The 13,656-nt window shown below is 41.8% G+C and overlaps 1 protein-coding gene across 20 annotated transcripts in view; it reads right to left on the bottom strand.

Moving 5' to 3' along the window:
• Positions 1 to 13,656, bottom strand: part of Dtnb (dystrobrevin beta) — a 203,403-nt gene that overhangs the window by 26,098 nt on the left and 163,649 nt on the right. For 14 of the 20 annotated variants that reach the window (XM_048804701.1, XM_048804709.1, XM_048804704.1 and 11 more), the window contains 3 exons: positions 12,999 to 13,112; positions 11,164 to 11,260; positions 5,891 to 5,911 (listed from right to left, as the gene is read on the bottom strand). In XM_048804701.1, coding sequence (XP_048660658.1) covers positions 5,891 to 5,911; positions 11,164 to 11,260; positions 12,999 to 13,112 — 232 coding nt within the window. The remainder of the gene's footprint in view (positions 1 to 5,890; positions 5,912 to 11,163; positions 11,261 to 12,998; positions 13,113 to 13,656) is intronic. The other 6 variants (XM_015479908.2, XM_048804712.1, XM_048804717.1 and 3 more) reach the window with 1 other exon arrangement.

Here is a 13,656-nt window from a genome sequence, read left to right as displayed (position 1 = left end):
TCATGTAGGGTGATTTTGGGGGGGACTTTCTCTCAAATTACAAAGTGAGTTTCATGAGGTTTGTGGGAGCCCTTGTAGGTTGGCCATGGGTTACTAAATGCTGAGTGTCCTTCCTCTGAGGCATATTTGGTGGAGCCATGATCAAAAATGCACACTTCTGGGAGTCAGCCCAAACCCTGCTTGCTTTGTTGTTGTGGACTGTCTGGGGCTTGGAGACCAGAGAGGGCGTGAGAGCAAGGTTCCACTTGATACCCCAACTACTGACATAAAAAGAGAGGTAGGTCCTAAGCATGGAGACGTCCTAAGCAGGGCAATAGTCTCTTAGCAGCCCCCAAAGGTTCCTCTAATTACATCATTTCCAGGGTGACAGCTACATTACCCCACTACTAATCTGGGTTACGGTCACTTCTGTGGCAGCCTCCTCTATCCTTAAATAACTTCTACTATCTAAAGTTGCCATCTTTGAGCCTCGTGTTCCCATGGATATGCCATGCAGAATGATCTGTCTAAGGAAACACAAACTTCATGAATAAACTCAACCCCTTGCCTTGGACAGCTCATTTCATTGGCTGCAAGAGATCCAGCAATGAAGTTTGATGATGTACTGAGTTACTGGGAAAAATGGAGCCCTGAGACATTCCTAGAGTGAATATGAACAAATTAAATTGAGATCTTGTTTGATCTAGAGTCAGGAGAGCCAGGGTTCCAGTGCACACACCAACAGTCATGTACATTACTGCCAGTAGGGTCCTCTTCAGCATGCTGTTGCATTAGTGTGTCCTTTGTAACATGCTGGCATTGAGCAATGATTAGAATATTCCCAAATGACTATAGATATCCTGCTCTTTATAGATTACCTGTGTTAGGAAAAAAGAGGGCAATTTTATTCTACATAATCATTATCTGTTCTTTAGGCAATAATAATAGAGCTAATAATACTAATATTTTACCTTGATGTTCCTATTTGTTTAGTAACACTGAATTTTGTTTTCCTAATTCCTTTATATATTTCTGAACTATAGTTTAGTTTCCTGAAAGGATCTACCTATCATGTGAGAGTATCTTGAGCAAAATCAGTTATAGGTACTTAAAATCAGTTTTGTTCCTTACAATTAACACAATTATTAATTCATACAGTTTTTGGTTATTACTGGTTATCATTTAACAAATATTTATTGAGTATCTACTATGGGACAGGATGGGCTAGTGACTGGGGATACAACAGCAAAGAAAGCAAAGTCCTTTAATTGTATCCTGATGATGATCTTGAGCCTGACTGACCCTGTCCCATCTGACACAGTTTAATCCCCAGCCTCTTAAACCACAGAATGGGCTGGATACTCAGTGGAGTCTTATCTGACATAGGCCATTCTGCCCTTCATCATGACCCTTAGATCTAAGAAGGGATAGGGAAGGAGAAAGGCAGGAGAATCACCAGTCCTGATGACACTCAGAGCACTTGGCTGAGGCTGAATGTAAAACTCTAGCAACAAAGCTTTTTAAAATTTGATTTATTTTTTAAAATTTGTTTTTGAGTGCTGGAAATTGAAGCCAAGGCGCTACGCCGAGCTATGCCCCGACCTTTGGCCTCAAAGTTCTTAAAGTAACAGTCATTCCCATTATTCTCAAGTTCCCCAAAGCCAAAGCAATCTGTGATTCTGTGAGACAGTAAGTATGCATTTGATCTTCTATTAGGACTTAGATTTGAAGGAGTCTCACTGAGTTGCTTAGCTCTTCGCTTTTGCTGAGGTTGGCTTTGAATTTGTGATCCTCCCGTCTCAGCCACCCGAGCTGCTGGGGTTACAGGCATGCGCCACTGTGCCTGGCTGCTGATAGCTATTAACTGGATGGTGACTGTAGGCAGGTAGGGCGTGGCTGCAGGAGGTAGACCACTGTGAGCATGACTTTGGGGTTTTTATTTGACTAAATATAAACTCTAGTGAGCAGAGTCTCTCTGCTTCCTGACTGTCATGTCCTGAGCTGCTTTCCTCTGCCATGCCCCTCTGCCATGATATTCTGCCTCATCTTGGGCCCAGGGCAACCAATGTGGTCATCTATGGACTGAGACCTCTGAAACTGTGAGCACCACATAAATTTTTCCTCTTTGTTGCTTTCAGATGTTTTTTCACAGCAATGAAAAAGCGGACTAAAACATCTCTCCTCTCAGATTCTTAGCAGAAGAGCTTCTAAAAAATCCTTGAAATCTCCAGGGTGAAGGGGGGTCCTTTACATTCTAATCAGATGGCTGGTGGTCAGGGCCCCTTAGACAGCTCAACATGGGAGGTGGCTGCCAGAAAGACCAGGGCACGATTAGAAAGCTGGAACCTTCAAACCTCACGAGACTTCTGAGGAGGGGAGAGGGGCTGGAGATGGAGTTGGTCACCAAGAGCCAATGACTTACTCAATCCTGCTTATCTAACAGAACCTCCATAAACCCTCAACAAAGAGGCTCTGGGATTAGTAAAGGCACTCACAGCCCAGGAGGTAGAGACCTACAACACCACAGGGATAGAAGCTCCTGTGCTTCTGGACCCTTCTGGACCTTGCCCTCTTCATCTGGCTGTTTATCTGTATAATATCCTTTATAATAAATCTGTTAATAGCAAGTGAAGTGTTCCCCAAGTTCCAGGAGCCATTAGAGCAAATTATTGAACTTGGGGAAGGGGTCATGATTTGCAGTTAAATCAGACATAAGTGTGTGCTACTTATAGTTGGTGACGGAAGTAGGGGTCAATCTTGTGAGATGAGTCCTTAACCTATGGGTTCTGGGTAAACTCCAGGTAGTGTCAGAATTGAATTAAATTGCGGGACTAACAGTTGGTGTCTGCAGTGAACTAGAGATTGTGTGTCATGAAACCCCCATAAAATGTAGGTTAGAAATGTTCTGTAAATAGGATCATGGTAGTAATAGTAAATCCCTGGGAAGGGGAGAAGAAGGTGGGCTATCTTAAAAGTTCACTATAATGTATTTATAGAGCCTGTTTTTGGAAGCATGTCTAGTAAATTCATTTAAAAAGTCTTTTATAGCTGAGCGTGGTGGTATGCACCTATAATTTTTGGGAGGCTGAGGCAGGAGGATCTCAAGTTCAAGGCCAGTTTGGATACCTTAGTGAGACCTGTCTCAAAAAATAAAAAAGAACTGGGGATGTAGTTCATTGGTAGAACGCCTCTGGGTTCAATACCCAGTCCTGAAAAAAATAGGTTTTCTACAATTGCTTTATTACCTATATAAGATAATATATTTTGATAGGAAAAAAAAAATCAAACTATGCTAGCCAGAGTCTGGGATAAAGAATGGGTTACATCTTAGCCCTGTGTTTAATACTCTTACTTTTTTGTCTCTCACTCTACAATGATGTGGTTTAAAACAAAATAGCTAGGATATCTTCCCCCCGTAGTGGGGATTGAACTCAGGGGTGCTCTACCACTGACCTACATCTCAGCCCTTTTTATTTTTATTTTTGAAACACGGTCTTGCTAAGTTGCTGAGGTCGGCCTCAAACCTGTGATTCTCCTTCCTCAGCCTACTGAGAAGCTGGGATTACAGGTAGGAGCTTCCATGCCTGGCTTATTCTAAAGCTTTATAGTCTTTTCAGCCACACAAGTGAAAAACTGCACTAAATTATGTAAAATTAGTCATTTAGTCCAAATTAGAGCCTCAGGGCTGAGCCTTAGGTGGGTCCAGTTTAAGCCTGTGAGGTGGACAAACGGGGATTTCTGCCTAGATCAACAGTGCAGCATCCCCTATCTCATACCATGGTGGCGAAAGCCATCTGTAGTGAGGACAAAACTATCTGTACCCATTGGTGTTACGAACAGACTTAGGAGACTGGGATGACTATGACATGGCTCAGGACCCTGTCTGTGGAGAATTCATAAGACCACATACAAGAGGCTTATGAGTGGCAGTCTGCAGCAATCCGTTTCCCATTTTGCCCACTTTAAGAGGATGATGATCTCATGCAGAATAAAAAGTCACTGAAATGAGTGTGCTTAATTTAATTCTCTCTCTGCTCAAGGTTATTGTTGTTGTTGTTGTTGTTATTATTAATATGGGGCTGGGGATTGAATCCAGGGCTTTATACATGCTAGGCAAGTACCCTTTCACTGAACCATGACCCCAACCCTCAGTGTTAGCTTTAACTTGGCCTAAGAAACACCCACAATGATGCATTCTTAGATTTCTTAGATTACATGTTATTCCATAAAATTTGAAAAAAACATACTGTAGGGAAGCTCTACTACTAGTGTTAAAATAAATATTCATGATGTCTACCCTCTTTGAAAGAGAGGTCTCAGATAATGGAAGGGCACTTCCCATTCTTTCACAGAGTGAAATCAGGAGATGCTAGTCTGGAAGACTGTTGGAAGTAGATTCCCAGCAAGTAGCTTTAGCTGTAAAGTGCATCTCTGCAGCTGTTGGGGGAGTGACACTTCAGGATCAGCACGAAGGCCATACTGCACAAGTGGGGACGAGACTACTAGGGAAATGGGAGGGGAAAAGGAGAGGAAGGATCAGTGGTCTGCTTCCTTCCCTCCACCCAGCTCACTCATTCTCCTACTTGGGAGGGGGGCTTTAAACTTCTGCTCTCTCCTATTTTTAAGCACACTTGAAAACTATACCTCCCTGCCCCTTCCATGAAGGTAAGTGTGGTCATGTGACTTGCTCTGAACAAGGAAGTGATGCATATCACTTCCTGGTAGAAGCACAGGAAGCCTGGGATTGAGCCTCTGCTTTGTAAATGTACATTTGTAAATGGAAGTGCCAAAAGATGGAAGAGATAAAACTTTGTGTGAATCAGGGAAACAGCAAAACCAATTCCAGGCAAGAACAAAACCAAACCAGTTTTTGTTACATTAAAGCTGTTGGGTTGGCGGCTCCCAGCCAGGGCCTCCTCCTTCTCCCTGACTTGCTGTCCCTTTTCACCCCCCTTTCATGCCCCTCCCTCATCACCTGGCTCTTCCTTTCCTCTCCTCTGCTCTGTGCTGATTCCACTGCTCTCCTAACTGGAAAAAAATGAGCATGTTTTATATTCTCATTCTTAATCTAAAACAAGGACAAGTTTGTGTTTTTATTAAAAAAGTGGGTGATTTTTAAACTAAACATTTATATTTCTTGAGTTTTAGTTTCCCTGAGGTAAACTGAGCTTTAGCTTATGTGAAAATGTATGCATTGAAAACTGGACTATTTTATATAAACAAATTAAGTTACTCCTGTGTATAGACCCTCAATTGGTTTTCTTGTGTGGCTATCAGGAAAAAGAAGAACATCCACCCTCCCTGAACATCATGCAGTGACAGCCACATAACTCAGAAACCCCAAGGTCCCCCTGCAGCTGCTCTGAGCGGCAAACCACTTTCTGTGCAGTTGTCCTCAGTAATTTTGTTAATAGGGCTGGAGGAGCAGGAGTGTCCAGCAGCTTATTCAAGATTGTCAGACACCTTGGGTTACCTGAAGAACTAATCATTTCCATGCACATTCATTCATGCCACAGCATTTAGACCCGAGGTCACCCCCACCACCCGGAAAGTTGGTTCAAGCAATTAAAGTCCCTCTAGACATAAAAGAGCAGAACAGGAAAGGGCAGGAAAATGCAATGATAGCCTGGCTAATCATGCATATTTAAATAAACACAGCAGATGTGAACTTAAAAAAATTTAAACGAGCTCTGGTTTCAAGTAAGAACATGCTCCACTAGGTAAACAAGACCAGGACTTTTAGGCCATTTTAGACACCATGGAGGAAACTACTGAGGGTTTTACACATGACCAATTCCTCAGAGATGATGTGGTGCAGGAAGGGGAGAGGGAAGGAGGCAACATTTATATTAGGAACAGAAGAACATGCACAGGAGCAAGAGTCCAGAGGAGAATTCTGAAGTGCACTTACTGCCTGCTTTTGCTCTTCTTCCTAGAAGTGATGAACAAAAACAAGGCAGAGGAGAAAAGGAGAGAAATTAATGCCATCACCACAAATGTTGGGAAGAAATGATAGAAGAAACGAGGCAAACCAAGCCAGACCCTGGGTTCTGAGATCAAAGGGCCTGTCCAGTAGAAGAGCATCAATGGGACACAGCAAATGGCAGGCCTCTGCCACAACCAGTTAATTCAATGCTAACTTATAGAACTGAAAGGAAAGAATCTCAGAAACCATCTCGTCCAGCTTCCTAATTTACAGATATTAGAGGCCAAGAGAGCCTCACTTTCTAAGGTCACATAACTATTTAGGGTAAACTGATAGAAGAAATTCAATCATGGCTTAAGATCCTAACCATTATTCTATGTCACCATTCATGATTTACAAGTGATTTGGTACACCTATCTAGTTCCAAGGTGTGGAATATAGGCCAACAGCATCAGCATCCCCTGGTAACTTACCAAAGATACAAATTTGGCCAGACCCACTGAATGAAAGCTCTAGAATGGGGCACAGCAGTGTGTTCCAAAAGTCTTTCATTCGAGTTTGAGAACCATTGCTCTCTAAGTTTCCAGTGAGCAGTTCCATTAGATCTTGGTCTGCTTCTTTTCTAGTTTCCTCTCCCCATTAAACATGTTGGAACTGCACCCGCTTCCAATTTTTTTTTTTTTCCAGGGAAGCACATGCCCACTTCCCCCAATAAACCACAGATTGCTTCAGAAGGCCTTTCAAAACAGAATTCTCAGTCTTGGTTTTTCATTAATATAATGCAGGTCTATCTGGTAATTTTTATGCAGAAGGCATAAAGATCAGGTCTGACTTTTAGAACCCTTTAGTGATGGCCCTTGCTAATCCCAGCTGACCGACAAAATGAATGCACCATCAGACACTGCAGACGAAGTTCAAAGATGAGATAAACACTTTCGAGTTTCTTTCTCCTCGGTCCTTTGCTCTTTGGCTACCCTACTCTGTCTTTTAGTGGATTTCTTCTTCCTCTTTCTGTGCCTCATCGTGGGTGTCTGTGGTCAGGGAGCATCTGCTCTTTGCTCCAGTATGTAAATATTAAAGTGGCTGCAATGGCTCTACTTAAGTTGGATCCACATGTGCAGGCCATCTCCACTGAACACAAGTCTGGGAGTCTTAGCAATGGACATGTATTCCTGCTGTCACAAAGTGTGCAGGTCTAGGTGTGACAGCAGAGTGATTTTAGTTAAGCAAAGGAATTGCGAAAGGGAGAGAAGGTAAGTAAAAACTTGGGAGACAATATTTTTCACTTGTGCAACGGCCAGACACGAACTAGAAATTAAATGAACAGCAAGAAATTCCTTGAGGCAGTTCTGGTTCTGCCCAGGGAGGTGTTTTTCTTATCAGAAGTCAGCTGCCAGGTACTGACCAAATCTAACACCCAGGGAACCCAGACAGGTGGCCCTGAGCACCAGCTCATTCACCTGAAGAAGGCAGAGGCTTCCTGCCTATGCATGTGCACATAGGGCTCTAGTCCCAGGGGAGTTTTTCAGTTGGGAAGTTATCTCCCTTTGCAGCCAGGCTTCCCGCTGGTGCTGGACAATTCTTACATTCAGCAGGCAAGGCAAACAGCCATAGGAGAGTTATTAAACAATCTTAAAACATGTTTTTTATTGCTGCTACCAAGTATTGAAATGGAAATTGGGATGGTAGGGGAGAAATGGGGCAATTCTCACAGCCTGAAATCCTTTCTCAGCTCAAAAAACCAGTTTGTAATCTCTTAGAACTACTTCTCAGATACCTCCCAATTGTCACTGTTTTTCCAGCAATGTTTTATGCTTGCTCATGTGGTGACTCTGCTATATATGTTTGTTCAAAGACATGAAACCATTATGATTGGCAGTACACACATGTGTCACATTAGGATGGGGTTGGTGGACAGGCTATCATCCTCAGGACTTCAAGGTCCCCATGTGTACTTGTGGACTTTGGCAAAGTGTTACCTAGGATGGAGTTGTACAACTTAAAACACACACAGTTATTCAGATAAAGTCTTTAAGGCTCTGTCAACACTGTGAAAAGGTTAGATATAAGGTCTTAGAACTTTTTGTTATCAGTTAGTCAGCAGGAATCAGTAAACATTGACTGATGACAACGGACAGAGCCCAAACTTGATTTAAAGGGGTCATAATACCTTAATTTTAAAGTGCAAATCCTAGAACTGCTTATGATATCTAAAAATTTGAATTTCTTCCACATGGGGTAAGGTCTGGCCCGGTGGCCAAAGTAATGGCATAGTTTCTGGGATCATCTACACAAAAATATACATTCTAGCTAGATAAACATTTGCAAATGAGGTTGAAATTCAAAACATCAGTATTTATCTGTATATACATCTATTTATCTGTATATTATATATTTATCTGTATATAAGTGTATTTCAAAAGCAATATTGGAACTATGAGCTGGCACAGTGGTACATACCTTGCAACTCCATCTACTCAAGAGACTGAAGCAGGGGCTGGGGTTGTGGCTCAGCGGTAGAGCCCTTACCTAGCACGCGTGAAACAATGGGTTCGATCCTCAGCACTACATAAAAATAAGTAAATAAAATAAAGGCATTCTGTCCATCTACTACTAGAGAGAGAGAGAGAGAGGGAGGGAGGGAGGAGGGGGGAGACCGATCTGAAGCAGGGCCATCTCAAGTTTGAGTCCAGCCTGGCCCCCTTGCAAGACCCTGTCTCAAAATAAAATATATAAAGGGTTTGGGATGTAGCTCAGTGGTAGGGTACCTCTGGGTTCAATCCTCAGTAACACACACCCACACACACACACAGAAAAACAAGAAAGCATGCATTAGAAACAGAAATACCAGCACACAACCATTTCTAGATTAAATATGAAATTTGAGCACAGGTTATTGATATACTCACTAATCAAGAAAAATGTAGGGAAAAGATATGTAGAGAAACATGGGTATTTGAAAATGAGTGTATATTATATCATCAAAATTAAAAAACAACTGAGAAGGGGCTGGGGATGTGGCTCAAGCGGTAGCGCGCTCGCCTGGCATGCGTGCGGCCCGGGTTCGATCCTCAGCACCACATACAAACAAAGATGTTGTGCCCACCGAAAACTAAAAAATAAATATTAAAATTCTCTCTCTCTCTCTCTCTACCTCTCTCTCTCTAAAAAAAAAAAAAAAAAAAAAAAAAACAACTGAGAAGAAAGTCCTTGACACTCCTTGGTGATGGGGATTGAGTCTCTTCACCATCACTTACCAAAAACCTAGCATGCTAGGTTTTTAGGAACTCAACACATTTTTGTAAAATAAACATGTAGTTAGTTTTTACCATGCCTTGTTCCCCAAAAAGAATATTTGAGAAAATTTTTATTGACTGAATTAATAAACAATGGTGCAACTTTTTATATATACTTACTTACATGATCACTTTTTCAGATAAAAAAATGAAGTACAAAATATTTTACTGACGCTATGGAGTGAAATAACTCCCAGTGAAATGGAAATTCACTGTGTGATGTATGTTAATTTATGAGCCTCCCAGACCACGTGTCTCAACTGTCCATCTGACTAACTGCTTACAGCTGTTTTATGAGCGAATTAAATACTAACAGACTGAACATCAATGAAAGGAGGACAGTCATTTGAAATTAAAATTAGGAGTCCAAAGGGTGTTTTTATTATGGGTTGGTATAATTTTTTTAATAGTAGGAAAACATCTTTGAGATTTTAATAGAAGCCACTGACTTCTATATATGACCTTTTGGGAATGTATATAATACACAAATTAAGATTGTGCTGTAATTCCTTTAGGAATCTGGACATTACTAAAGACATCAGATTTTCAACTGTGAATTGTGTTTCATGGATAAAAAGACAACATTTCTAGGCTTGTGTTTACAAATTCATCTAGTCTGAATGGCCTCAGCCCTGTCAGGTGGGTAAATGATAAGGCATTTAAATCTGGTAGGGGATCCTATAAGATGGGGTGGTAGGGTCCTGTTTGTTTTGCTGAAATTATAAGACAAAAGTTAGAAAGAAATTCGGGATTTGGGGTTAGGGAAAAAAAAGAGGAAAGGCAAACTTGCTCTCTCTTCTGGAATTGGGGCATTCATCTCTTCCTGCCCTTGGACACAGGAGCTCCTCTGATTCTCAGGCCTTACGATACCAGGACTTACGCCAGTGATCTAATACCCACTCCTCCAACACACTCCCTAGTCTGGGGGCTACACCATCATATCCCCTGGTTCTTAGGCCTTGGGACCCATGCTGGATTATACCACTGTGTACACAGAGAGCATATCATGGGACTTCTCTGCCTCCATAATTGAGTGAGCCAATTCCTATAATAAACCCCCTCTTCTATAAGTCTATATTTCCTGTTGGTTTTGTTTCTCTAAAATCACTCTGATACAGTTTGCTTCCATACTACTAATTAAATTGGACATGACATTCATTAAGGATTTAGGTGGAATATCTGAAAAATTATCTTAAGAGAAACTTCAGTTGAGAAATATTCCTTTATACATAGCTAATACCCTATTTATAAACATCCTTATTTGTTTATAAAAGCAACTATTCAAGAACATTACCCTATTTCCAGTTACTAAATTTTTTTCATTGTTGATGAACCTTTATTTTATTCATTTATTTATATGCAGTGCTGAGAATCAAACCCAGTGCCTCACAGATGCAAGGAAGTGCTCTACCACTGAGCGACAACCCCAGCCTTTTTTTTTTTTTTTTTTGTCTTTTATAGTACTGGGGATTAAACCCGGGACCTCATGCATGCTCTGCAAGAGCTCCACCACTGAATCACACCTTCAGACTTTTTATTTATTTTTTATTTTGAGAAAGGTTGAATTTGAGACTTAGTAAGTTGTCCAGGCTGGCCTCTCACTTGAGATGTTCATCTCAGCTTCCCAAGCAGCTAGGATTATAATTTCTGATTTCTCCACCGGGAACAAAACTTTGTTGTATTAACCTAGCTGAGAATTGGCAGTTCCTGGATTTATATACATTGATCAAAATGCCCGGCCGCTCCAGTTATTGACTTTTTATAATCAAGCTTTGTACCAATTTTGATAACTTTTATACCTAATTTGTGGAGATTTGCCTGAACACAGGTTCTAGGCCTGGCAGCCAAGCCTTTCAGCCTCCATGCTATTCTGACACCAAGGGCGGTCGCAGCTGAGACTGTGGTGGGAGGTAAAGCAGAAGACTGGTAGGAGGAGAAGCCCAGAGGGGCCCCTCTGCTTACCTTCAGCAGCTTCATCAGCCCCTCCAGCTGGACCATGAGCTCCCGCCTGCTTTCCTGTAGTGCCGACATCCTCTGCTCCAGCTCGTCTTTCCTTTGCCTGCATTAGAGGAAGAGTCCACCGGGAACAAAACTGTTGTATTAACCTAGCTGAGAATTGGCAGTTCCTGGATTTATATACATTGATCAGAATCCAAAGGATGTCAAATATTAACAAATTAAACCTGCCCTTTATGTGTCTTCCAGTGAATTAAAGTTCTCAATATTATTGTTGATGAATTTACCAATTTCATGGTTAGTAATTCTGAGAGATTATTTTCTATACCAAAATCCTAAAGAAATTCCAAGTGTTCTGGTGGTCTCAAAGTTGCGCCTTTGTGTTCACTCTGTTGGTGTTGGTTTCCGTGTCGGATGGAGGCCCAGTGTCTTCTGAACACTACCCAAGTGTCCTCCCTTCTTCATGATACAGAAGCACCTTACAAAGTCAAACATTCCTGATTTCTCAAGCTTGAAAATCCCTTTGGACTTACATAAATTCCTGCTTTTTGCTGCCTTATGAACACTCCTGGACTCAGCCAACCAAATGCACATTTTTCAGATCCTTCCAGCTTAGCACTGAACACTTTAATAATAATCCCATTTCCAGCAACAGTTAGATGCCAGGAGGACAGTTTTTGCTTTTCTAGATATAGAAATAGTTACTTGTGCCTGAACTGAACTAGGGAAGGAAAAAGATGTATATTACATATTATATAATTCTCTGCTGGAGTCAACATTCGTTTCCCCATCCTTCCCAGTATCACTCAAATCTCACTAATATCCCAAATATGGCAGAGTGAACACAGAGCAACCAAAATTTCCACCTGACTACATTTAGAAACTAAAATGAATTTTTAGGAGATGGGACTCTATATACCTCTAATGATTCTCACCTGCATAGTTTCAATTCTTTATTACTAATTATTGAGGATACAAATTTTAACAATAGGATACCTATGGAAAAACAATAATCTCCATTCTCTAGGAGAAGAAATCATGGTTAAGAGGCTAAGTGACCTAAACCAAAGGAAGAATTAAAAAAAAAAAAAAAAAAGGTATTCAGCTACACAGAATCCCAGATTACAAAACATTAGAAATTGATTTCGGAATGTCAATGCTACAACCTAAGAGAAAAGAACTGCTATTTGGGAATTGAGAGTTTGGGTGGGAATCAATGGTTCCTCTAAAGTCTCTACTCACAGGAGGGTACACACTGTTTCTAAGGTAGAAAGGAAACAAGATCCTAGGTCACGTTCTTCATTCCCTCCAAAAGAGCATCAAACTCGAAGCTGACCTTGCTCTCTGCTCCCATGCTGATCCTACGTCTAGCTTCTCAATCTTAAGAGACACTCTATATTTTTGTAGAAGTGAGAAGGTACCATACATAGTCAAGGTATAAGGGAGGCTCCTGTGGTTTCACATCTCCGCTGAGGTGCATTGGAAGCATCCTTCTCCTGCTCTATGAAGAGCCAGGAGAATTACTCACAGGAAAGGGAAAGCGGGATGCCCAGCCAGAGTCTCTAAAGCCAGACAACTCAGCAAGAGAAGAGGAGGATGGCAGTATAACAGTCATTTTAAAATAATCCCAGAAGTACAGACACTGCCCAGCTTGTCCTGGGAATTTAAGGAGATAAACTGGTATTTACCAGTTCTGTATTGATGGCTGAATTCTCAGCATGATTAATAATGGACCTCCTGGGCAGGTTTTTGCCTACCTACATGGCAAGAGATTCTAATTCACTAGTTTGTTTCCACTGTAGATTATAGCGTGGGGACAGAAGAGCAGTCTCTCTACCTACCTCAGCAACCGCAGCTCAGCCAGCAATGTGGGGTTCTGCTGGGCCTTCTCAGGAGTGGGCTGGGAAGCCTGCTCGTGCTCCAGACGGAGACGCTGGATCTCTTGCAGGATCTCTCTAGAGAGGAGGATGAAAGAAAGACAGCTGCCTGGTGCTTCTAAGCTCTCCTTCACTTTTTCCTGTTAGAACTTTTAACCCTCACAGTGTCTTATTCTGATTGCTTCCACATGACCAAAATGTGAAACAGACCTTTGTGATGGGAAAGTCAGAAAAACACTCTTCCCAATAACTTGCAAAATCTCCAGGGAAGGGAAATGACAATCAGAATGCTTTATTTACCCTGCTCCTCCCTGGGGGAAGGAAAAAGACTCCTTGCAACCTCCTCATGCAAGTCCCTATGCAGGTTTTCAGGTCTCCAGCCCCTGACCCTTCTCTCCTGAAGCCATGAGTGTGACTCTAGGTCCAGTCTCTGCCCTGGTTTCTACCAGTCAGTGCACAGTAGCCTGCTGTCAGGTCTTTATGCCTTTGAAGTGTTTTTCCTAACCCAGAGACCAGTCACATGCAGTGCAATGGGCCAGGACAAGATGACCACACAGAGCAAAATTCTGCAGGGAAGCAGAGTGGAGAAAGGAATCCAGGAAGGGGTCACACTGGTGCGGGA

This window comes from Marmota marmota, unplaced genomic scaffold (assembly GCF_001458135.2).
Source record: "Marmota marmota marmota unplaced genomic scaffold, marMar, whole genome shotgun sequence".
In the NCBI taxonomy this organism is placed as follows: Eukaryota; Metazoa; Chordata; class Mammalia; order Rodentia; family Sciuridae; genus Marmota; species Marmota marmota.
Note: the sequence above shows the minus strand (reverse complement) of the source record. Positions and strands in the feature narration are given on the sequence as shown.